The 27109-nt window shown below is 39.7% G+C and overlaps 1 protein-coding gene across 3 annotated transcripts in view; it reads left to right on the top strand.

The window, feature by feature from the left end:
• The first annotated feature begins 374 nt into the window (after positions 1 to 374).
• The window catches only part of LAMA4 (laminin subunit alpha 4), a 103330-nt gene continuing 76595 nt past the window's right edge, over positions 375 to 27109 (top strand). For 2 of the 3 annotated variants that reach the window (XM_027692939.1, XM_027692948.1), the window contains exons 1-2: positions 375 to 1027; positions 23456 to 23557. In XM_027692939.1, coding sequence (XP_027548740.1) covers positions 827 to 1027; positions 23456 to 23557 — 303 coding nt within the window. In that variant the 5' untranslated portion in view covers positions 375 to 826. Of the gene's footprint in view, positions 1028 to 23455; positions 23558 to 27109 lie in introns of those variants that run through there. The other variant, XM_027692955.1, reaches the window with a different exon arrangement.

Raw genomic sequence — 27109 nt, forward strand, 5'->3', positions numbered from 1 at the left:
GAATGAAGCATGTTAGAGAAACCACTTAGACCTCTTAGCCCATGACACAGCCAGGCTGTTTCCCTCCTCCTCCTCCTCCTCCTCCTCTTCCTCCTCCTCCTCTCGCCCACAGCCTCCCCTCCCCCATGCTGCAAGGAAAGGTTGGTCTAGCTAGGTTTTTTTAATAAATTTGGCACCTTTCTGCCTTCCACTGAATAAACTGGAAATGTTAAAAAATAAACGGTCACGAGAGTCAATGATCTGAGTGGAGAGGTCGGATAGAATTGTAGGAGGGAAGTGTAGAGGGGGAGGAAAGGGTGACCTCACTTTCTGAACGGCAAAGTTTGAGTGGGAGGGTCTCAACGTGAAAGGTAAAAAAGGGAATGATGTGAACATGTGAAGGAAGCCAGAGCACTGAACGGAGCGTCAGTCTGTATCCTGACTGGGGGAGATAAGGTGGCTGGGGAGCCAGCGGTGCTTTCCTGGAATACAATCTCTGTTTGACACTCTCTGCTTAAGCACTGCCCATCTGTATGTTATTGTGCTGGAGCCTCTGGGGAAAAAGAGGAGCCACAGGCTCGGAGAGTGAACGAGGGAGGCAGCAAAAGCATTTTTCTTCCCTTCTTTTCCTTTTTTTTTTCCTTTTTTCCCCCTCTTTTCCTTTTTTTTTCCCCCTCTTTTAAATCAGGATCTGGTTAGACTGCCTTGAAGTGCCACATCTGGAAACTGAATGCTGAAAGAAAGTTAAAATAACTGAGGCACCACTAAGCCGAGGGGGGCTGATTGCAGAAGAGGGTAAACAATTACTGAGACGCTAGAAGACCACTGCTGGATGTAAGGGGAGGAAATGGCTTTGATCTCCGTCTGGCCCCTCGTTTCTCCTATATTATTCTTTTTGAGATGCTTGTCCTCCAGCACAGCCTCGAGTGAGGGAAGCATTTTTCAGTTTGACATTGAAGGTAGCTCAGCGGTCAGCACGCAAGAAGCCACTGTTATCAGAGGGCAGCAGCAGGCAGTAGCTACTGGAAGTTGGGTGACTTTTGCTGAGGTACAGTAACTCCCTTCTCTCTCTAGTGTCTTTTATGCTTTCATCTGTCTATATCAAAGCTCCCATCTGGTTAACGTTAGTTTAATCATTCGAGCCTTAAAGCGATACAGGAGGGTTTGGGGTGGAGGGGGGGGCGGGTATAGGGAGGGGGTGTCTGGGATGTTGTATTTCGGGACTGGAAAGATACAGTTCAGACTTCAAAATGTACACATGCCCTGCCTACTGTGAGCAGATAGCTGCTGTACTTTGCAGTGAAGCTTGCTTAGCTTATCTCTGACTTTTCTGCCAACATAACTAAACAGGCCTGTCCAAACAGCTATTTTACAAGAGTTAATTGTCACAAGACTTTTCTGCTTGCCTTGTTGTAATTCCTGCAATTGTAAGTCACTTCAATTTCCTGAAAGAGTCTGTCTTTTGATGGTAAACTCTGTACTGCAGAAGTGTGTGCTTTTGCCTCTGAATGCCATTCGCCTTCAAAATCTGAAGTTTGTTTTTGCGGTGAAAGCAGTAGATGATAAATCAAATGCATCTAGGAAACTACCTGAAGAGAACACACCTGCAGACATTTCCAGAAAGTGTGAGGTTGGGATTGGTGACAAATTAAATTAGAGAGATCTGAGAAGCAATTTGATGATGGAAAATTTTCCTGCAACCCTTGTGTTTTGAGATTGATTGATACTGCTCATTCTAGCAAGGCTGCATCAGGAATGAACTAGTCAAAAATACAGCATAAGGAAACAATAATTACTCCAGCATGCCCTGAGGGGTTAGGGAGGGTGGAATGGAGGACACGACACAGTAATATGTCATGCGTGGAAGATTCAAAGTAGGAGGCCAATTGAGTTCCATAAGGTCATGGGAAGGGAAAGAATAGTTCTTCTAGCATAACATCCAAAACTGAGGTGAGATTAGCACAGCTGTGTCACTGTGACAATATCAAGATCACAATCTCCGATATCACATGGCTAATTTTCCACCTCCACTCCACTTGCCAGAATTCACAGCCATGGAAATAAGTTCATAAGCCCTTCAGATAGCCAGGATTGCTGCAGGGCTGGGCAGAGCTCATTTCCCTGCTCCAAGCAGCTGGACATGCTCAGGAAATGCCTGCCTACCCTGCCAGCAACTCCACACAAAACATGACCTGTGTGAGAAAACTAGAGGTTAAACCCTGCTTTGCTCGGCATAAGGAACCAACCCAGTTCTTGGACATGCTCCACAATGTGAGATGTACAGATCTTCCCTCTGGCCTGAGATCAGCCCTGGGAAGCTGCATTGCCACCTGTTGCTTACAACACGGAAAGTCCCAATCAACCTGATTCAAGAGCTGGATGGGCTTTATAGTTGCTTTTTGCAAGATAAGGGGCATAAGTGGTTGTTAGTCTTTCTTGATATGATTGTGTAGTATGGTTGTACCAAAGACACAGTTCACATTGCTTCACTTAAATATATTGGACTTTACCTTGGGAAAGTGCAATGAGATATACTGGACACCACAGGGGAATGACACTTTAGTCTCCTTCAAACATTTCAATTCTCCCCAAAGTTTTGTTTGTTCAGTCCAGCCTAATAGAGTCAATAACTGGTGTTCACCCTGGCAGTTTACTTCAACCCCTGCAATGGCAGCATTTAGACTCTGGATCCCATGTTACAACTGGATGACTGTGCCTGATACAGTCATGTCAAGGCTCTTGCCTGCAGGATGCTGTGTTTTCATGAGAAAGGAGCAAGGATTTCAGGACCCTTTGGTAGCTGCAGATTTCAGGACCCACCTCCATGGCAATTTCCAAGGCTGCCCAGTAGGATGCTCTTTGGGCATAGGATTGATGGCTCTGTAACAGTGAGAACGTTCTTATCCATTGATCCATGCATGTGGTTGGTAATAGGATCTGGGGAACAGGCTTTAAGCCTGGAGGTTGATGGAGGGACCAGAGAGTGATGGTCTGGTTGTCTCTCACCCAAGGAAGGAACATTTCTTTTGGTCCTCAGGGAGCTTCTCTCTTCCACAGGTCACCTCCCCTCCCCTCCCTCAGCCTTGGGAACAGGTTTTTTCCCAGCAGATTTGAATTAGCCTCTTTCAAAGCCTGAGTTCTTAACCAGCAGCTCACAGTGAACCGCAGAGTAAACTCCCTTACACGGCGCAGTTTGATTCAGCTCCTTCATCTAAATATTGACTCAGGCCTACAGCTCTCCCGAGCAGACAGAGGTTGTTAGTCACATCAAATAGTGCCAAATTATACAAAGGGGGCAGTTTCATAAGGCAGAGCTACAGTGGATGGGGCTTCATTGTGGTCTGTGGTATAATTCAGCTGCAACATGAAACACAACAGTGGCAGTTTCTAAGCTGTAACTGCTGGGATGCTCTGAAATCCCACTAAGAGTTTGATCTTAGGAACCTATAGAACAGGAGATTCCAATTATTGTAAATACATAATAGTGAATATTTCTCAGCTTTCCACTCCTCTTCCTTTCCCATGTTTGGCAACCCTAAACTGATAGGAACTGGGAGAAGTGGTTTAAAAAAATCAGAATTAATATTGATGTGGAGCCTTTCCTTTTCTTTTTTTTTCTTGGATTTGAATGAAAACCTCTTAAAAGCAGAGAGAAGAGAACTAACTACATTTTTAAGGCTATGTTATTATGCTGTATCTGTGCATAGAGTGGACCATAGGTTTGCGTTGGACTTCAGGCAACATCTACTACCTTGGTGCCCTGTTTCTTAATAATTATGCAATCCAGTACACCTAACCAAATCAGGCACATAAACTGTTCCTGGATGTTTCAATCAGAATCATGGACTGTCTTCAAGTATAAACCCAAACTTCCCATACAGTAGTGGAGATACTAGGTTTGTTAAGCCTCTAATTCCTAGTGGTCTTCCCAGGAGACCCTCGAAGGAGCCTTTTCTTCCATAAGGACTTTGTTGCTTGCTTCAGGACAGCTTTATTAATCAGCTAAAATTCCAGGGTATAAAGTGTAGATGTTTAAATTAACTGGACTAGATTCTACACAATAAACTATTGTGTAACCTACCTAAGGAGCGCTGTTAGTGACCACCATGAAATAAGATATCTACCTCTCTGCCTCTTGTTTCAATGAAAATGCTTATAAATTGATTAAAATTATTCAGAAAAGTATCATGAGAAGGATTACAGTGTTAGGAATTGGAAGATATCTGAGAGACTGCAAACCAATTTGCCTAGCTCAGAGGGAGGTTCAGAAAAAAAATGAACTTATTGTGTAAGAACATACATAGACAAAAAAAATTAATAATAGGCTTAATAGTCTAACAAATGAAAGTCTCAACATATGCAACAACTGGAAACTGAAGGTGACCAGGTTGAGACTACAAGTTAGTTACAAATTTTAATTTCAAAAGTAATTAAGCACTGGAGATGTTATTAATTTGTGCTGGTTTGTCTATCAAGGGGCAGATAATATGAAAAGCAGTCTCAAGTACTCAGTTGCTTGTGTGGTATTTAGGAAAACTAAGTTCCTTGGCTAACAAAGACAATAAGAAGAGGCTGGGAACACGTTACAGTGCCAAATTCTTATGTCTGTGGAGAGACAGTGAGAAAAAGAGTGAGTACGGAGTACCAAATCCAGCTCATCATTGCAACACAAAAGCAGTTGGTGGCATGAAGTCAAAGATTAATTTTTCCAAATAAGGATAGATCAAAATATTTTACAAGGAAGATTCATCAGAGATGGAAGCAAAGCATTTAAAAGTGACAGGCATATATCAAACGAAAGCAAGTTGCAAACATCAGAGATGTTTGTTTCAGCGTTCACTCACTAGACTGGCCACAGCAGAAGGAAAGGGGATGGTAAGACACTTCCTGTTTTGGTAAGGCACAGAGGTAAAACTGAATGCCAAAAGTAACTTGTGAGAACAGTTATATCCCACTATCAAAAACATGCTTCTAAAGCAAGAGGCAGATCATACATTACCATTTGGGTCTGAAGCCTGTCACTGTCAACATTTGTATTTATAAATTCCATTGACATAATGGGTTTTACTCTATAAGTCTAGATTTTGTTCCCCAGTAGGAAGACAGTTCCTTACAGAGTCTAAGGTGAGAATAAACAACGGTACAAGACTTCAAATACTGGAGAGTATGGCAAATGATTCCCTGTGATTCACATTGTGCAGTTACTTTTTTGAATGTAAAATGAATGTAAGGTGGCATCCAGTAAAATACTCATTTCATTCTGATGTAAATGACTACTACAGTTCAGAGACCAGTATAGGAGATGAGCGTGGGAAGGATTAGGGAAAGGGAATACAGACATTCTGTGGAGACACTTGCCAAGTTGAAAAAAGATAATCTCAAATGTCCTCTATGGAAAGAAGTGAAGCAAATAGTGGGAAAGGAAGCAAACCAAAGCAGGAAGAAGAAAAAAGAAGAGAAAAAAAATAGAGCAAGAATGAGATAATCAAGAGACTTAATAGTAAAGAAAAAAATTAACTAGTTGGGATAGGGCAGGAAGCCAATTCCCAGAGTGAAGGAAGGCATATTGTTGGATGGATGGAAGAGGAAAACTGTTTCCAGCATCAGTGGTTTTGATTCAGGGGAAAGGCAGAGAGACAAAAGTCCTTTAAAGGAAACAATTATCACAGTCAACTCAAAATTAGCCATTTACTATAAAAGAAAGTAAGAAGCAGAAGTTATCTAATGGAGCTTGCTCATTAAAATGACATGTTTGACAATCATTTTTTCCCATTTGACTTCTACCAGTAGCTGCTGATCAAAAGCAAGAAACAGTATTTGAGGTGCTTTCTTTCTGGTTCTCTAAATGATAAGCATCAATCAGCATGGGGCAAGTGACGAACTTTCCTCTCTAAAATGGCTCACTTAAATATCTGAAAAGAGATCAGTCACAGCCACTTGTTAACAAAGTCTCTAAGACTCAAACTATCATCAAATCATCTTTACCCCTTTCCCCCATAGATGTTGGAACAGAAAATCTTGCAAACTGTTGAGACAAACCACAATTTGATCCTTTCTTGTGGCATTAGTCTGTTCAAAACAAATTAGTACTACAAAAAAGTAGCAGAAGGCCTAATCCTCAGGTGTGAGCCAAAAGGGGTTTAGCTTGACAGAAACCTTTTCTTTTAAGCTAGTGGGAACTCCATCTACTTTAAAAATGCAGATCTTTAAATTAACTCACTTCAGACCCTCGAGGTTATGTTAGGTTAACTCCCTCCCATAATGGGTAATTTGGATTTCTAGCTGCTGTTTTTTTCTGGTACAAAAAGGTTATGTTCCGAGAAACATCTATTAGTGGGGAGGAAGTTTTACTGCAGATGTTTGTGATTCCAGCTTAAGTTTCTCATCAAAGGTTTAATGAAAATCAGCTGTTTGGAGTAGCACCACCAGGCCCCAAACCTTTTAAATCATAGAAAACTAAAGCAAATGGAAGCACAGGACAGAGCAGATGGACAGTGGGAAATGTTCTCCATTTCAAGAAGATGTATAAAGCACCAGAAAATACAATTTAAACTCCGCATCAGTGAGTTCCCACAAAATTTTGGGCAAGTACCAGCAAAGTGCCCCAAAGCTTATTCAGGGCTGTGAAAACCAATAAAAGGCATTTCATGCCCACTCTTATTCGAAACATGGGAAGCAAGGGAGGAATTAAAAGTCCAGTTTTTCCAGGGTGTCAGGAAGAAATAAAAGAATTGCTCTCTGAAGAGAACTTGGCCTGATTTAAACTGATAACAATTGGAGCTTCTACTGTTCAAGAGCTGTATAAAAGAGGTCTAGTTTCTGAGTAATGTATAACCAGCCACTGATAATTTACAACTTGCTTCTGGAGTTAGATTTCAAACACCAAAATATAGACACCCTAGGGGGTTTTATTTTAATTGGTCCTTTTGAATGTCTGGATCTGATCCCAGTCCATTTTCACACACCACCATGAGCTGGGGTTGTTTGGGTTATGCATCCTAATGCAAGATTCAACAATTGCTGAATAGCATTATATACAAAGGTGTTACAGCTCCACAGTTTTTGAAATCTAATTCTTTATTGCAAAATTAATTCAAAGAGATTCTCCTATCAGTTAGGATACATACAGTGTGTACTTGACAATGCACTCAGAGATTGACTAAAATGCAGTAAATATGATCGGGCTTTGTCATTCCTGTTTAGCTGCATTGTGCGATTCTTTATGTAGTTATTTCCTTGAAATAAATACTTCATAAATACTAGAACTCCTTCTTGTTTTTCTTTCATGACAAACTAGCAAGAAACACTGCTAGACCCCCAGCATTCAAAAGCCAAACAATGAGAGAGGGCTGTGAAAAATATTTCAGAAGTTACTATTCCAATTTTACAAGACTGTAAGAGCAACTAAAATTTTCTTGTTTAAGTCATGACATATGGAAGCCAGGGAGCCTGAGAAGAACTGGCACACTTGAATGTTAATTTGAAATATAATTTAATAATTACTGAATAAATAGTGTCTACCTGGATGAACAACTTCCAATATGTTCTGTAAAAATAGCCTTTTTAGCTAAAACTGTGAGGCTGAGAATCATTATTTGACTCTATCTGTCCAACAAAACGAATAAAAGTTAACTCATTCAGCCTTTCACCACTGCTGTCAGGTGGAAAAGTAGCCACACAGAACTAGCACCTAAACCAGATAATTTCTGAGCTGTGTAGTACCCTGTTACCACCCTACAATACATCCTTTTACTGTTTTATGAAAGGCCTTCTAAGTGGCAAGAGATCAGTAGACCTTTCTACCAAGGCTAATTCAAAGACAGTATGTCCTACTCCTACTCCCAGTCTCCCACTGTGGTTTTCCACCTCTGAGCCTGGATGATAGTCCACAGAGAGCAGCAGAGAGCCTGCCATTCATGACTCCCTTATGCTGTTCTCCTAATTCCTGACTGCAGGGACCCTTCCTCAAAAGCACTTTGCAGAAGCAAGCATTTGTCCAGATCCAGTATCCAAAAAGGAAAATAATAATAAAAGAGCTGGCAGGGCAAAACATGCCCCAGCCCTCTCTACCCTGGCTATTAAAATCTTTCCTACCCCAGAAAAGTTAACACAGCCTGGCCCACTGAGGACTGGCAAGGACTCCAGAGCACCAGTACCTGGCACAGATCCATTCAGAGGGAAGTGGACAGGTGTTGAAGGTCTAGACATGGTCTAAGGTCAGAGGGAATTTGCATGCTCTACTCAGCTTTTTGCAAGTTTGTGCTTTCCTGGGGCTCTCTGCTTCCAGTTAATGGCAAGGATTGTCTGCAGAAACTCAATAGGGTCTCTGATGCACCAGTTAGTTATGTTTAAATCAGCTGGAAACAGGGGTTTGAGTGATGGAATTCTGTGAGGTATGAGAAAAGAAATTGTTGGGTTTTTCTCTTGATGCATCTATTATTCCCCCTATTTGAGCCAACAAGAAACTGATTTCTTCATTATCAGACTATACCTATGATGAAACAAACCAGAGACTTTGAGAGATCAAGGCAGGTTACCCCTTCTCCCGAACCCTGACTTTTCCTCTTTCCTTTCAGAGCACAGCCTCTGCCCAGCTTCATCCTGAATGTAAGGCATGTAGCAGTCTCACTCCCTTCCCACATACTTGCAGAGTGCTGGGACAGTCAAGGGGGAAGTCCCATTCCTGAGAACGGCACCTTCCCATCAGCCATCCCCAGTGGCTGCCTATCTTGTTCATAGTTGGTCCGTCCTTGGGAGGCAGACATGGGTGAAATTTCTTTCTCTTCATCTTTTAAAATTTTCACAGTGGTTTGTATTTCATTCTAACAGGCTTTTAAATTGATGCTATGGCTATTGGTCAAGCAGATTGCTGTTTTTCTCTACTGTGATTCCAACATTTCAGAGAACTGCAAAATCAAACCAGTAAATACTAGAATTCAGGAGGGGGGGAAATTGCTGCAAAGGGGAAATTGAAGGAAGCTTCAGATTTACCCTCCCAGTTTTAACAGTCTCATAAGCACAGTCATATCCACTTTAAAGCCCACTTTCTCTTGAAAAATTTTATTGCTCTCTGAAAATCTGTCAGGGAGTGCTGGAGTTTATCAAGTGATTATGTTTCACTTATCTGAAGGACTCAAGAAGAAAGTATGACTCAGAATGTACATTTCATTTGAGTATTTTGTGGGGACTGGGTGGAGAGTGGTTAATAAGGAAACAATGCAGATTTATCCCTTTTCCTGCAAATTGAATAAAGTTGGCATTTTGTTTGGAAGACAAACATCAACTAGCTACCCTTTCAACTGCAGGTTTTCTATTTCCAACAGTGAGTGTCTTGAAAAGTAAGTTTTTCACTCGGTGCCTGTACTAATAAGTAAATTAGTGCAGAGGCTGGTATTAATCTCTTAGCCAGTTTCCAGACAGCTAAAACATTTTAGCCCTCCCCCTTTTTGGAGAAGAATGCCTTTTAAGCAGAGGCTTTGTCTTTCTCACTGTATATGGAAAAAATGACTATGCAGTTCTATGGAGAATGCCTAGCTGAGATATGTTTATGTTGGATCCAACCCCATCTCTGTCGCTGAATGGCAGTTTGTTTTCCACTTGAACTGGGGAAGGGATAACAGTCTGGAAACTTTTTCAGCACAGGAAATTTTTTAAAAATTTAATACAATTACTTAGTCAAGGTAATAGATAATGTTGTTTTTCAGCATAAAGCCATCTGGCTTTCAGCTGTTTCTTTTTTTTGTGGGAGTCACCATCAGTCTTGTCACTACTGTAGTGGAAGCACACACAAGCCTGTTCAAGGAGCCAGAAAATACAGGGCTGGGAAAGGGGTTCCATTTCATTTTTCGCTGTTGCTCATGCTCTGCTTTGCTTATTGGTTTGGGGATTACCCACATGTAATTAGGCATATTCTCTCTCTCTCTGACTACTAGCTCTACCTAGTATGCTATAGGGAGAAATAAAGGTAATGCTTTTTCTCTGTCTTCCTGCCAGCCAGATTTTATCTAGAATTGTAGCAACTACTTTCAGTCTTGCTAGTTTTAGTTTTAGCAGTCTCTGAGCTTTGTGTCTAAAACTTTGGAAAGATGGTTTCCATCAGCATCATAATCTGTCCTTTATTATTATAAAAAATAAACCTCTGTTTTGGAAGCTGATGAGCTGATAACTCCTCAGGTAATACATAAATAATCCCAATTGTCATGAATAAGTCAGCAAGTGAAGTTTTCAAGGTAGACTGTTATTAAGTTAGGTCTTGTCTTGTGTCCCTTAAGACAACCATAACTTTTTCTGTAAATTCTGAGGCAAGCTCAACCCCTCTTTATATAAAAATGATGGAGAACTTGTAGTGTTTAGTTGTTGCTTAACACAACAACAGCTGGAAAACCAGACTAAATTCAGTCATCAGATATATTGTTTAACAGCTGCAGACTGGCTAGGCATGGTGTGCATGGCTCCAGATCAGCCGTAGCCCTGTGCTCTGAGGTGGGAGCATCACTGGGGGATGCAGGCATAAAGGAACAATATTGAGATTCATGCACAGAACATTCACTTACTGAAAAAGATTACAGATTCACAAACATTGTCACTGCTTTTTAATTACTTTTTAATGTTTGAAGGTTCAAATTGCTGAGCTTCACAAAAACACACCGCTGCAGCTCTAATAAGGATTTCATATCACTTACCTAGAATACTCCATTATTATAATAATTTTCCCAAATCTATGGCAAATGCTCACTGAGGCTTTTTCATGGAACCTATCTCATTGTAGAATTGAATTTAAAAAAAAAGAATATGCAAAAATATTAGGGGGTTCCACTGAATGACTATTTAAGCAGGAAAGAATTTGATTTTACATTTGCAAGTTAAATAACAAAACAGAAAGCTTGTTAGTGCGTAGTTCACATAATTGCTTTAGTTTGCAGGCTCATTAAATGCAGTTAGAACTGGGCTACTTGTCAAGATAAGTGGATAAAAAAAGATTACCAGCATTGTGCCTAAAACTGTTCACCAACTTCTGGTTAATTCCTAATTTACAGCATCAGTGGAACAGTGAAAGTAATAAATATTTCACAGTTAACAACATCAGAAATTTAAAAGAACAATATAGGGATTTAACATACTACACCAGGGTGCTTATTATAAAACTATCATGAACATTGATTTGGAGAACTAAGCTAAAAAATGTGTTCCTCACAGGAGTGTTTACAGCTTTAAAAATACAATTGAAATTGCAAACTGCTAATTTGCATTAGGTTTCTGGCCTTGAAATAGTAAATACTATAAAGTAGCTTTTTGCATACAGACAGTACTCTAACAAAGTCTCCTATTAAATTAATTATTAACTGGTAATTAACTGTCTAGCTATGATGTCACACACTGAATTAATTTCTTCAGTAATAACAATTAGAATGTGACCTTTCTAGTTCAGAAGAATTTGATACTGTAGACCAGAGGTAATGAAGGCTTACAGAAATTATAAATAGAGCTTGGAGGCCTAGGGGAAGCTGGTGAGCAAGCTTCTTTGTATTTAATTCTCTAGTTTGTGAGGCTTCAAAGCTCAAATAAACTTAGCAAAAATCAACAGGGAAGAAATAAAATTGCAGAGCAGACATCCACTTTTGCTTATGTGTTGTGGAGTTTACTTGTATGATGTAGGGCAGGATTGCTGTCCGTCTCTCTATGATTACTTTGATGTCTGGTGAACAGATCAGTTAAGGACTTCTGAGGGCCTCATACTCAGAGGAAGAAAAAGATTCCTCTGAAATGTCACTTTATAGGGATTTATAGGTTCAAGTACAAAGGCAATCTTGAATATGCTATTACTCAAGGTCCGGAAATTTAAAATGCATTTATTTCTTGAAGTGATAACTTAGACTGAAGTATGACAGCTCTGCAAAAAGGCATCATCAGGGCATTTTATTTTTAAAGTTAGTTATATTTTAACTCAGTAGTCGGAAGAACTCACAGAAATCTCCCATGAAGCCAAGACCTGATCTAGGAAGATGCATTTAGTTAATTATGAGAAATAAACAGGACAGGTTAAAGAGGCAGTTACCAGCAGAACTAATGTTATTTGTACCTTGAGTAAGAGCTCACACACTTCATTTGTTTTTCCAAGAAGATAAAAATGCTTTGATCATTGTATCTAATGAAAACAAATGCCATGAAAGATACTTTAACAAAAACAACTTCTGTATAAAAAAAACATTTCCATATTCATGTTTCCTTCCTCTTATGAAAAAAACAGATTTTCCTTAAATATCTTAAAAGTTCTCTTACAAAGTTAGTTTCAACTTTTCATGGGAAATCTTATCACTGAAATGTAATTCTTTCTTGCTACACTCTTTGACTAATCCTTTTCATATAGCTGGTATGCTTTGGCATTAAATCATTGCAGGTCTCTCAATACAAGAGTGAGGTCTAACACTTGGAAAGGATGGAGAGAAAAAAATGGGAAAGGCAACACAATGCCAAGCAGTGCTGTGTATGTATCAAAATGTCCTCAAAACATAGCTGATTATCTGGAAACCAAAAAAGTTCTTTCAGCACTGTGTAAGGAAGAGTGGAAGTTTTGGGACCGGCAAAAGCCTTATATTCCCTGCAGGCATCTGAAACGAGCAAAATATGACTACCACAAATGGCTGCCCATATGAGGATTTTTATTATTCCTAGTGGTTCTGACTAGTTCTCTTAAATGACATGACATTGTCAAGTTGTGTTTCTGCTAGGTACATCTGGGACACTGCAATCTAGGATTCCATTGTATACACTACTGTGGATTATATTGGATACATCTGGATACAGACCCAGATAATCAGCTCTAGATGACCCTGCTTAAGCAGAGTGGTTGGACCAGTTTACCTCCAGAGGTCCCTCCCACCCTCAACTATTCTGTGATTCTGAGTGGCTGTGGTCATTATTCCATTTTACAGATCGAGAAACAGAGTGAAACAGTAATGTTCATCATCACACAAGACATGAGCAGAAGAATACATTTTCTTGAGTGCCAGTATCCTTATGAACACAATTAGGGACAGAGAAGCTCATGCATGGAAATAAGCTGATGAGTTTCTTAGTTGTTCAGTGAGAAGGAATATTTTCCTTATGTTAATTTCAAACAATATAATGAAACTATTGCTGTGGAGTTGTTTGTACATTAGAAGTAAAGGGTATGTAATAAAGTGAGTGAGTGACTAGAATCAGGTGCAGGGAAAGTCAAAGTGGAGGAGTGGGAGAACAAATGGAAAGCAGAACAGGGAGTACACAAGCATGAATAGAGAACAAGGCAACAACAGAACAGCTGTGGGAGCCAGTGGGGGCAGGTGGAGATCCGTAACCCATAGGTGTAACATTTAGATGCTCCATTAATAGATACAGCCCAAGAGAAGTACAGAGGCCTCCCCGAAGAAAGGCCAATGAACAATCATCTCATCCAGTTGGCATTTACTGTAAGACTGTTTAAATAACATTCAAGTCTCATTGCCAACAAAAGAGACATATAATATAGACAACACAAAAGGGTAACCTATAAATAAAAGCTAGAGTGTGCTATAAATACAAACTGAGGAACCATGGATTTAATTAATGTCTCACTATATATAAATGGGCCTATTGGAATATACTGTCTGCAGCAAACCCCTCATTGCTACAAGTACTTGCTGTGCTTTTGAGGAAATTGTAACTGTACAAATCTCTATCCATATGAGTATTCTATCTCCTTCGGCAAATTCAAATACACCCAAATTTGGGGGACACAAGATCTAGAAGAAATTAATAAACAAATTATTTGCAACTATATAGTTACAATTGTAAAAAAGTGGCAGGAATATGAATGACAGACAACATCAGAACTGTCATCAAGTACTTGTATATAAAGAGGCCAAGGACACCTTCTAGAAATATTTTCTATCTTGTGCCTCAAAAAATCAGAACAAAACAAGAGAGAATTTAATTGGACAAATTCTACCCCAAGTCATACACTTCACATAGGACACATCAGATCATATAATTCTATAATGTTAAGGGTTGGAAGGGACCTTAAAGATTACCTAGTCCCAGCCTTCCCTGCCATGGGAAAAAACACCTCCTACTAGACCAAGTCGCTCAAGGCCTTATTCAACCTGAAAAAGGCCAGGTTGGATAAGGCCTTTCTCCTTTCTCAGATCCTTTCTCCACATGGCCTACCATAGTTAGCTCAAATCTAATTGTTGGAGTAGTAATTAGAATCAAAGTGTTTCAATACAGCCATTTGTTATCTCAACAATTTCAGCTGTGAGAGACAGATACCACTCTCTCAAGCTTCTTCCTTAGCACCTATTATGTGAAAAAATGCAGAGCTTTGCTTTACATTTATTGATTACACATTGCTGGTGATTTTGTACAGTGTAGTATTCATGTATCAAACAGGTGAGGATAAAAGCTATGAAGAACAGAAGAACAGAAATAATATTCAAAGCAGCAAATAATATTACAGGCACTGTTTTAATGCAGTTATCTCTGATGAGCCTACCTTTTTGGAAAACAGGAATCAGGAACCACACAGAAGCAGTGGCAGCATCTGATACTGGGTTCAGTGTTTTGGTATCTCCTAGTTATGAAGTATGGCGAGTCAGCCTTCCATGGTTAGGTAGGCCAAATAAGAAAGACAGATTACCTGCTGACTCACACTGCTCAGATATCATACATGTACCTTTAAAATATGTACTATCTCCTGGGCACAGATAAAAATAGCATAGTTCCAACTTTTAATGCATCCCTAAACTTACTTAACAGTGTTTCTCAGCTGTCAATATTTGGTCCCAAAGTGTTTTCAGCAAGAACTGGAGAGCTACCACCAGTGAGCTCCTCACCCACAAAAGTGGAAAAGTCTAAGTGTGAGGTGCATTGAAGCATCACACACTGCCTGGATGAGTGAAACATTGGCTAGATAAGATGTGAGATGGGCATAACAGCTTTTGGCAGTTCATGCCCCACCATATATAGGGCTCCATCTCCATAACTTGAAGGCATGTCCATGTGGACCATTCAAACAGAGCATTAATTAATAAACACTCTTCCAGTCTGGTAAACTCAGTTTATAATGGCCTCAAAGCAGCAGCCTACACATTCAGAAAAGGGGGAAGTGCATACGGGTTTTCCAGTCTCTTGACCCTACATAGCAAGTGCAGTTCATAGGTCTTGTAGTGAACATGCAAGTCCATCCAGTCCTCTGGGACCAAGACAACAACCATCATGGCTCAGTCAGCAGCAGGGTCCTACAGTGCTCACTTAACCCTTGTCCATCCTCATGTACACACACACTTTTGAAACCCCATGCAGTCAAAAGACACTCCTAAAAACTACACATACTGAATTCTAAAGCCAAAATTTAACCTCCAGCAGTTCAGCACCTTCTCAGTTATCTGTTAAGAGCATGGTAGCTGTGTAAGATGGCAAAGGGCCCAGGGCTTCTGAGTGTGCAGCATACCAGTGGCATGGGCTGGAACCAAGCTACAGTTGCACACAGTGTTTACTGTATATCTGCTGTGCTGTGTGTTCTGCCAACAAATGGAGAAAGGTTTCTCCTGCAGATCACCAAAGGCAGGAAAGTCAGGAGAGTGGAGTGCAGTGTTATCACTGCTCTTTTTGTTTGCATTAAGTTTCCCAGTAGACTGAAAAAGAACTAAATCTTTGTGTCTATGCTTGTGAATAACTTGTCTTTGACCTGGGGAATTTGAAATGTCTGTTAGTTTGCCCCAGGGAGCAAGAAATGGTCAATGACCATCAGTCTACAACTGGAAGTCTGGATTTTAAAAATCTATGTTTAAATGAACTGAAAGTCAATTATGACCTGAGCTGAAGAGCAGATGTAGAAGTCATGTTGCCATGCTCAGTACCTTTTGATGAATGAAACACCAGAAGATTTGAACTTCTGTCCAAGGTAAATAAGATAATTTTTTAGTTAATGGTTTCCAGTCATGATAAGCCACAGATTTTGTGCCTGCCCAGAGTGGTTTTAAGCTAGGATGTCTATGGATTCAAACACTTTACATCCCAATTTGGCAAAGCAGTATTTTTAGTGCAGAAAAAGTGTGCCTTTTGGAGGGAAACAGAAGGTGTCCTAAGAGTGGGGCCATACTTCTTTCTGTGCTCGATCTTTCCTGCATGGTTATGTGGGGAGATTTACTCCAGGCCTGGAAATTGTCAAAGTCACTAAGAGCATCAGAGCTCTTGCTCTTCTTTCCAGCTGTATCTGCAGCGCTTAAATTCAGCTTGAGCAAGGAATGAACATGGCAGTACTAACATGATGTCAGGCATTAGTTTTGTTATCTGTAAAATGGGATAATCTTGTATCTCACAGATATGTATTAGAACTAAAGTCACTGCAGTGAGCACCAAGCATTTTGGGTGACAATAGAAAGTCTTAATAATAATTTATTACAGTTTTCTTTCCTAAATATGCGCTATGCTGTTCAAAGCCTTCAAGTTGAAGAAGGACTGAGCTACTAGGAGCAATAAAATCAATTTCCAGATAGTGAATGTCTAGTGATATTTTAAAACTCTTCCTAAAAATTATAGCTTTACTAAAGGAGCTAGCATATATGTATGTTCTCTGCCTCTGAAGGCAAAAATAAATATATCTCAGAGGTGGGCTGAAAAGATTCTGTTTGTAGATTTTTGAATGCACAAGCATGCAATGGGGAAGGTGGCACCAGTGTAGAGCGATCTAATACAGCTCCCTTGGAAAGTTACCTGTAAATATCAGAGTAGACACTATCTGGACAAATGGAAACATCCCATGATCATGCTCTGAACTGGCCAAAATCAACTTAACTGAAGTGTAGGAAGGGAACTGCTTGGGCCTGTTAGACCTCAAGATTTCCTTTAGATACATCCACTTTCTCTACCTGAATATACTGACTGGTGAAACAGACTAAGGAGCCATTATACTTCTCCAAAGGCACAAGGTGTTCAGCAGTTTATCCAGCATAGGCACAGCTGACCTAATTTAGATGTATTTCAGTGTAGAAGAAATCAAACCATACAAAGGGCATCCTGCTGGCTTCTTCCCATGTGGATGTCTCCATGTTGATGACTCCCAGCTTGTTATGGTTTGGTCTTCCTCCACAGGCAGTCAGGCTGACCAGCTGCCGAGGATGCTGGCCAAGATACCCTCGTACTAGCACAGCCACAGCTGTGTTAGCACAGCACTGCACCTAGGGCACAGAGGTCCTCTGGAGTTCAGCCTGGGACTGTCTTCAGGGCTGACATAGACACGTTGGGTGAGACCTGCTGAAAGCTGAATATTTGGCAAGATTTCTGTGAGCTTTTGGCTGGGGATTGAGCATTTCTGAAAGTGAGGACCCTATTGTAGGTGATCAAAAACAGGAATCTCTTTTGAGAAGAGTTCTATTCTGAGGAAACCAGAGAAACTGAAATAACATCAAATGTACAGTAGAGGACCACTTTTTTGGACTTGTTTCTCTAATGTTCTCATTTCTAATAAATAATGACATAAATGAAAGTACTGGGAGATATTCAAGCAGGAAAACATCTTTATTTTTAGGAAGGGTAGTAGGATATTTATCTCAATTTGGCCTAAGCAAACAATCTTCAAAAAGGTCTCAGGACTGTGGCTGCCAATTTCAAATACTGCTCATAAAGAAAAATAAACATAAGCAAGCATGTTTGGATTGGGTTTGGAAATGTCCTCAGGAAGAAGAGGGCTGATGTTTCCATTGCTAAACCATGCACTTCCAGCAAACTGTTCTCTGTTTTAGACACAAGGATTTTAAATGAATGAAGAATATTTAGGGTATTCACTCACACCTGTATGGCAAAAGATATAATAGAGTTTCGTGGATTTGATATTACATTGTGTCCTAAACTGTTTGTCTAAACCATTCCTTCCAGACAAACATTACATATTGGCATGAAGTTGTCAAGAAGGGACATAGCTCCACTCAATTTTTATGGTGGTTTTCATCAGCACATTAAAAACCTGGACTTAATTTATGCACATGTCCTACTTTTGCAGGTATCTAAGGCTGATACGATGCCTGTTATATCAGAGGATCAACATTTTTCTATTTTCTTTTTCATGGGTTCTGAGGCAAAGCTTGATAATGTTCAAGTAGAGTTTGTTTTCTTTTCTTCTTTTCTTTCATTTCACAAGAGACTGTGGGGACTTCTGAGGGTCCCACAGTTCCAAAACTGTTGATCAATCTATGTCAAGTGATAAATATTATTATGCAAATAATTCACGTATGTTTCACAGTTCTCCATAAATTTTTTGATTGAGAGATAGCCAGTGATGCCAAATTTCTCACTTCCCAGATTAAGATTCCCTCAGGGAATCGTCCTCTAGCAATTTTTTTACCACCTCTAGAGAACAAGTCAGACAGAAGAAAAATGAAAATTTGAATGCACAAATATATTTTCAAAATAAAACTATATGTCCAATGAACTTGCAACACCACCAACGTAAAGCAGGCGAATGAGCTGTGATATGTCAGCTTAACCAGAAATAGCTATCTGTGTATGTACTTGTCCATCACCAGATGACAGGTAATGAGAATTAACTTAATTCTCTTCCACTGAAGGCTAAAAGAACATGATCAGGACAGTTACTATGACTTGAGTAGCATACAATAAGTTATGCTATAGTCATTTATTTAACTCTTGACATATAAAGAAGTAATGCATGGGAGCTGTTAGAAACTAAAAAAATGTGCATTTTTGCCTATTGTCATCAAAAATCACCCTTCTACACAAAATTCAGATATTTGTGACACACAATAGGACTTTGTTGCATTTAGATTTGGGATATTATGTTAATTAAGTTAATTTTTATTTCATCAAAAGCCCACGAGTTTATTGCTTTCAGCTCTGTCCAGATTGCATTCACTTTTACTATCCCAAGCAGACCTTTGAAGTGAGAATTTACTAATACCATAATGTTTGATCCCCAAATCTTCACTCGCAAAGCCTAGCTATGATGAATGTTTGATCGTTGCCCTTATTCCTGAACACCCACACAGCCCCCTGAGGAACCTTCTCAGATCTGGAGGGAAGCATACCTTTGGACTCTATCTCTAGAAGTAAAGATCATAACACTGCTGGTGAGCTACAACCAAGGCTCAACTGACACTATACTTAGCAGTGACTTGGCAGCTGATGTGCCATCACTACTACTTTGAGTGCTGTTCCTCAGATTCAGTTTCCCAAGTGCAACAGCTGTCTCCTCTTTTGCAATGGTCCTGGTGGCAAGCACCATCTTTTTCTTCTGAGTTTGCTTTGGACCAGATTGTAACGGGATTCCTGGTCCAAGACTGGTAGGCACAATTATAATTAATATAACAAAGGCTGAAATGTCTTAATGTAGACCATTTAGCCCTGAATACACATCCTTTCATGTACCCTAGCACTCAAAAGAAAACTCTGGAAATACCAAACACTGGTATGGATCCAAGGGAGCCTTTTATTCTGGAAGACAGAGACCCTTTGTGTGTTTATATATTCACAGGAAAGTCACAAGTTCCAGTACTAACTAAAGAAACACACCATGTTTTCCTACCATTAGATGAGTCAATGGCTACATCTGAATTACTGAATAAAGCAGCCTGGGAACCTCCTAGTCAAATAGCATAATGCAGCCCATGTCCATGTGTTAAAACGCTCTCCGAGTTTGCCCAAAGAACAGTCCCATACAGACTGCCTCATGGGAGCACGTCCTAACAGATGTCATGCTCTGAGCTGTGCCTGGTCATTGTCAGGAAAATTACGATCTGTCAAGGAGCAAATCGAGGCCTGAAACCACACCTTGCCTTTTAGCTGGACGATGTAGATGTAGTCACAGAGGACACTCGGTGCATGCTACCAGCACAGCACTCTTCTTTTCGGAAAAGCAAACCAGAGGTGGTAGGGTCACAGCAAATATATCTACCCCAGCACAGCTGCACCACTACTTCTAGCTGTAACGGTGGACCTAATTTTGCCCTCAGTTATGCAGGTTTGGATGAGGAGCAGCTGCGATGAAAACAATGGAACTGCTTGAATATAATATGAGAGTAAATTCATACCATGTATATGTGGATTGTCTTCCATCTTCAGTCCCATCTTGCGCCCAGACCAGTAGAAGTGTCTGAAGAAAGAGAATATGACTACAGGATCCACAGCACTTTCAGCATGCAGCTGGTTCTTGTTTTTGGGAAATGTAATAATTAAATCCAGATGCAAAGCAAGAAGGGGGGGAATAAATGCCCCACGGGCGTAAAAATTTTCAGGAGATCAGCAAGACCAACATTAAGTTGGACTTTTCAGCTTGAACTGGAACAAACTTTTTCCCTTGGGGAAAAAGAAATCTAATAATTGTGAAGACATAATTGCTAATGCAGACCTAACATTTTGGCCTACTAATTGTCTTCACCATTCAGAAACAAACAGTGGATGGAAATGTTCCTCACTCAATTGCCTACATAATGATTTTTCAGGGAGGGTATTTTTATTTTGTTCCAGACCTGTTTGTGCTTTGTGTGCAATTATTTTATGCTCCCAGAACATTCAGCAATTTGAATCCCTCAATTAGTTCAACACTCTGACATTTCTTTTTATAAATATGATGTTGGCTCACACCCTGGAACAACCAGCCAATCACTCCATTATCACTAGTAGGGCAAGGAGCAACACAAATATATCAGAATACTTCAGAATGCCTGAGAAAACTTCTGAGCCCAAAGGAAACAATCTGGATCCCATTTTCCCCTCATTCCCTCTTCCCTCATAGCATTGATTGTCAATACCTCATTTCTGGCTTACATTGATGCAACTCATGGTTTAAAGTTCTGTATTAGAATAGTGAGCATCAGCACCTTCTAAGTTTTTGTGATGAATTGAATAACGTGGGGAAAAAATGTTGCAAAAAAAATAGGTGACTTGGGACCCTTAATCTCATTGTCAAGAGGGGCTCCAACAATGAAAATAGCAGAGGCACACAAAACTGAGGCAGATGGCCTGAGGAACTGAGAAGTGTGTCTTTTCAGAATAGGAGGTAAACTGGTTCCCAGTGGACCTTAGCAAAGACTATGCAACACTTGCCCATTCGGCTGGAACCAGCAATGTTACACTGAACTGCACCTAACTTTTTATTGCCTTATGTGTGGATTAGATGAAAGCTCACTCATGGCTGCAATGCAGGCATGCCCTTAGTTGAAGTAAAAATAAGATTATCTTTGTGGCTGACTAAAGGATTTTCACAGACACCTTTACACATATCCCTACATTTTCATTGTCTATATTCACTATCACAAGTAAAAAATTATTCTGCTTAGACCTGCAAAACCAAGAAAACTTTTGGGCAGGCACTAAAGGACCAGCTAGGACCACCCTCCAGCTGAGGGGCATCAGAGAGTATAACAAGCTTTAGATCTGTATAGGTGGAAAGAAATATTGCAAAGGCAGACACTGGGATAAGAATCTGTTTTCAGTTTAGAAACTAACTGTCTCCCTTCCACAGTGTGTGGCGTAATCATTCTTCTGCAACCCTCAGTCTGGCAGGAGCCAGTCCTACCGCTCTGTGTTAAGACTAAACAACTGAAAGAAACAAGCAGTACAAATAGACAGTATTTCTGCTGTGCCAAAGTGGCTGTGGTATGAAGACTTTTCCTCCTAGGAACTATTATCAAATAAACTGTTTCTAAAGCAAACCAGATAAAATATTGTGCATAAGAAAGGCAAAAGCAACTGTGATTTCCATTTATGTTCATCTGAGCTTCTCAGAGCTCTCTGGGATAAGACTGGATTAATGATTCATTTTTAAACATCATTTTTTAAAGCTTGTTGTTAGTCATCCCACAAGATACATTGTTTTCTAAACAAGCACCTTATCTGGCTGGATTGAAGTGCCTACCCACACTTGAGAATGGAAGTTAACATGGAGACGACACTTAAGATGGCTGTGTTTTGCTACCCAGTGCTCCACAGCTCCACAGCCACCATGAAGATATGCAAGTGCAGGTTCCAGACGTGACAGGGCCACAGCACTGTGCCAGGATTAGGTAGCCCCAGCCACCAGCAGGGGTATTTAGCACTAATACTCACATCCCAGTTTTTGCAGCTAATGGAAGTATCACTGTGTGGTGCTGGATTTGATACTATAGACCTGCTGTTCATGCCATGGCTTACAGTGGGTATGAGAAGCAAAGGTTGCTGCAGTGCAGAAAAAAAATCTCATCCTTGATTTCAGGGCAATCCAGGAAAGTAAGGAAGAGGGAGATACAAAGGAAATCTAATCCTAATTTGATCAGTACCATATAATAAGAAGCCTCATAGCTCATACAAATGCGAGAAGATTCATGCTCTTCTGTATCACCTGAACTTTCCACTTTTCCCGCTTTTTGCAAGGGTAGGTCCTCAAGATCCACAGAATACAAAAAGCGCTGTAGAGACAGCCACAAAAAATATGCCAGGAGAGCCTGGCATACCTCAGGCTCTGACAGCCACCTCAGGGATGCTGTCTGCAAATGATAGCAGAAACAGGGTGTGGTAAATAATTTTTTTTAAAACTGAATGACATGCTGGTGCCTTCACATCATCTCTGCAACAATATTGCAAGAGTTAGATGAAGTTAAGATATTTAGGATCCAAAAATCCATGAGTTTGCAGGGATCCAACATAATCCACGTGACACAGGGAGACTGGACAGGGAGAGCAAGTGCTGACTGAGTAAGAGATGTTGCTCCTAAGGCCAATCTGTGCGTGTCTCACCAGCTTTGTATAATGAGGGAGAAGTTCCTCAGTGGAGAACAAGAATTTACACAGAACACCTCAAATAAAAGCTATCCTCTTCAATTTTCTTTTTATTTTTCAGTCTTAGAGGGGCATCTTAATACCCTTGTGTTTCTGATTATGTATACCATTGCTCTAATTAGTATTTAAAAGAAGGTGATGTAGACATTTACAGTCTTCTGCTTAATTTTGGTAAGCTTTAGTATGTTATCAAAAATACTAAATTATGTAGTACAGGATCAGCCACACATTTATTCAGATGGGCCTTGATCTCTGTAGGTGTGTTTCTGTCTCCTGTAGGTTATTTATCCAAATTTCATCAAAGCTTTGATGGAAAGTAAATTTTCTAAAGCTTTTCCCTTTTTCAAGTAAAAGCTATTCCTCTCCTATAAATACACCTTCTTTGCTGAGAAGGATTATCATTTCTGATTAACTCATCCTCTAGTACAAAATGTAGCAAGAATCTGTCAGTTCTACACCCACTGCTGGTCAGGGACAGGACACAGGCAGGAATGCTGACAGCTTGAATGCTCTAAAGCAAAAAAGCAAGCACCAGGACAGAGAGTAAAAGAACAGACTCGAGTTCAGCAGTGTGTGTGTGGTCTGCTATGACTGGGTTGAGCAGTGTGCTCTGGGGAGACCTGATAGTTGTAGCTCTTGTTTTCTGCTCCTCCCACCAAACCTTAGGAAGTACTTTTTTTTTCCATTGCAGGGATGCCAAGAAGGATTTTATCGTACCAGCTCAGGAAAATGCTCTCCTTGCAACTGTAATGGTAATGCAAACAGATGTCTTGATGGATCTGGAATCTGTGTGGTAAGGAATTCCTGTCTTCTCTGATTGTTTGACTCTTCAATTAACACCAGTGCTCAGTTTCAATACACAGCAAAAGCAGTGTCTTTACCACAGGACTTTTTGCTGAAGATTGATCATACCTAGGGCCAAGATCAATACATTAATAATATTATCATGGCCAAATTTCATTCTCACCTACATAAATTATCTCTGCACATTCAAAACACTTCCTGCATGCTGTATTTTTGAGACCTAGTGTGCTGGGGAAAATTTTTAGTCCATCACAAATATGCGAAGAGTTTTGTATACCTCTGGAGAAAAAAATATCTATAAATTCAAACACATTTCATTCTTCCTTTTATGAATACAGTGCTGTATATAATATAAGCAATTTACAATGGTGAGCAACCCCTGTGAGTGTATATACATGTGTTATCCATAGCAATTCTGCTGCATGGCAGCCTCCTGCTGTGAAGGAACAACATGAGAAGGTTGAAATAATACACCAAGGGAAGACCGTGTTGAACTCCAAGGTACTGTTACAATTTCCCATATGTTCAATCTCACTCAGAATCAGCTCATACAGAAAGGTGTGTGTTAGTAATAGTAGTTGAACGTTTGTAGCTCCAGAGCAAAAATCAGTTCAGTAAAACTAATCCCAATTACTAGTGGGCAATCAGAGCACTAATACACTAATAAAAATGATGGAAGTTAATACTGTAATGTATCTAAACCACATAGCAAGAGCTAGGCACTAGTATACTCTTTGCAGGCTTGTAAAACAGGAATAGAGCCCAGAACTCCTTGCTCTGCCATGTGTTACTTTTGACAAATCATAAACCTTTGCCCTCAGTTTATCTCTTCATTAAATGGCCTCATAATATTCACATATTTTGCATCGTTGCAGCCACTATCAAGTTTTCAGTTATATAAATACATACAGTCATGCTCCATGGCCTATTTCCTACAATTTTTATTTCTGTGGGAAGAAGACAGTGCAGCTGTTCAGCCTAGGAACAATTACTATGGCTTGGCCACTGTAATGTGCTTAGAATTGGCTGGTTTCTGCAGAACACGTATTGGGTTACTGTTTTAATAATACATTTTCAAAAGTGGTTTTACACTGCTAGGCATTCACAGCTATTCTCTTTCACATGCACAAGGCTTTTGCTCATGGGATGATTGTCCTCTTAGTGCCAAGTGATGATGCCAAGGGGAAACTTCCAACGGAAGACTTAGGAACCAGAGAGAAAGCTTGTCAAATGTCTGCTTCTGGTAACCCTGGTCACCAGAGAGCTTCTGGAGTAGAATATATGAGGTAGGGAAGTGTAATATCTTCAGTTTACAAACACAACAGAAGACCTGTTTCCTATCTTCAACAAAATAAGGCTGATGTCAAGGGTTCAGGAACAAAACAAAACAACAGCAACAACAACAACAACAAAGCTACCATATTAGCAGGAAATAATCTGAAAGTGTTTGTCCATTCCTGACTGGTATTTCTTCAGGATACTAAACTCTTGGAATTAGCCCAGTAGTAAGGAATAAAACTGAAATCCAAACACCAATTTTCTACTTGAGTTCTATTAAGCCCTTTGATAGCTTATCTGAATGATTTAAGAAGGCATTAAGCTCAGGTCATTTACTTCTGAATAAAGGGGAACAGTGAAAAGCTTAAGTGAAATAAGAGAGAAAGGAAGAGGGACAGAGCAGAATGAAAAGGAGTTTTAAAAGTTTGATAGCATAAAACAGAACAAGAGACGGCCATGGGGGCTGCAGTAACAGGACTTTCCTGGGCTTTTGGAAACATCCAGGCAAGTTTGGAAGACTAATGAAATTGGTAAACCACAAAATGTGACTGAAAAGTCTGGGAGAAGGAAAGCTTAGAGAATGAAAGAAGTAACTTGAATTACAGCAAGAAGAAGCATGTCAGATGAATGAATTAATTTAAATTAGGAAAAGGTGATTTGATGTTTGGTAATATGATTTGTATTAGATTCAGTGGACAAAGCAGCTTTCTGAAAGGACTGTTCTGGAGAAGCGCATGTATGGATCTGGCCAAAGCCTGCTGGGACTGGGGCTGGGGCAGAAGGGAGTAGATACCTGCAACAGCTGGGAGTTCCTGCAAGGAGATAGCACCACATGGTATGGAGAGCTCACCATTTTCTCCATTCTCAAATTTTTAGGCAAACTAATCCAATAATTCTTGCAATGGTAACCACTACACATGATAGTAAGATGTAAGATTTTCTGCACTGAGTTAGTTTTTAATGGACTGTTGAAAAAAATAAATCTATATTTATCCCATATTATTATTGTTGTCATCCTCTACTTCTATCAGTATGAATCTGCTATCTCCCTGCTTCTGAGATGCAGCACTGTTCTAAAATTTTATCACTTATGGACCCTTCACTGTCACATCTTACTGTAAACATGAGCCATAGACACAGAATGTCTTTAGCAGAAGATCTTGAGAAGAACTGATGTTCCCCATGATGTCTGCATGTTTAATGGAATTTTTTTAATAGAATTATTTAAGCATTAAAAAACCTCATCATTTTTTAAAGTTAACTCTGCTAACAATGCTGGCGGTAATAATAACATTAAAGTAGTAATAACATTTTGTTCAGTTGGTAGATAATTATTTTTTTATAGTTTAAGTAATAACTAAGCTATAAGAACCAAATAAATCTGTGAAATGGACAAGACAGTATGAAAAGGAAAAAGTACTCTGCTTCAAAAGGGATGAAATATAAGGGTCAGATTCCATACTAAGCTCTGAGACCATCATATTATGCAAATCCCCCAAATCAATTTGGCAAATGTAGTTCCCACAGCATACAAATTAATGAAATTTTCATTGGCCTGTGCCCTGAATTTAAAATTAAATAAAATTAAACCCTTATTAGCAATGCCTTGAGGTAGAGTGCTCACATTTTTAATTTCTGTCAGCATATATAACTTGGAATTCTGTTTCAAAACTTCTCACAACTTATTCATAGAGTGTAAATCAAATCCACAAGTCATTAAAAGCTTATTGAATGACACAATCAATGAATCAACAAACTCATTAGGTAACCAGACAGAAGAAATTACTGCACACAGAGCCTTTCTTGCACAAATGTCCCATAAAACCAGTGCCGAAATCAGTCATGTGGTCCTGTGATTAAAACTGAAGAGACACTCAGTCCATTGTATTAGGATGGAAAATCATCCAAGTGTTAAAGGAAGAACATTCTACACAGTGTAATCTCTATTTATGATATAATAAAATCGAGATGTCAAATAATGCTTCATTTCAAAGACATTATCTGTTGATACAGGAAAGTCTAACAGGGGAAGAAGCATCAATTCATTGTGCTGATTTTAGACTTTAGACTTTTAACATAATTTTCTTAATCTTGGCTAAGAGAAGAAAATAAAGTCACTTAGGACTCTAGCTTTTGATTTTAGAAACATACATATATGTGATGTTAAATGGGTGAAGCTGCATCAGCTGTAAATGGTAGTCTGCAGACCCAGGGATGTGCATTTCTTCTGCATAAAGCACATCATGTTTTGCTGCTAATAAGC

The sequence above is a fragment of the Neopelma chrysocephalum genome, unplaced genomic scaffold, assembly GCF_003984885.1.
Source record: "Neopelma chrysocephalum unplaced genomic scaffold, ASM398488v2 Primary Assembly neopelma1_23, whole genome shotgun sequence".
Classification (NCBI taxonomy): Eukaryota; Metazoa; Chordata; class Aves; order Passeriformes; family Pipridae; genus Neopelma; species Neopelma chrysocephalum.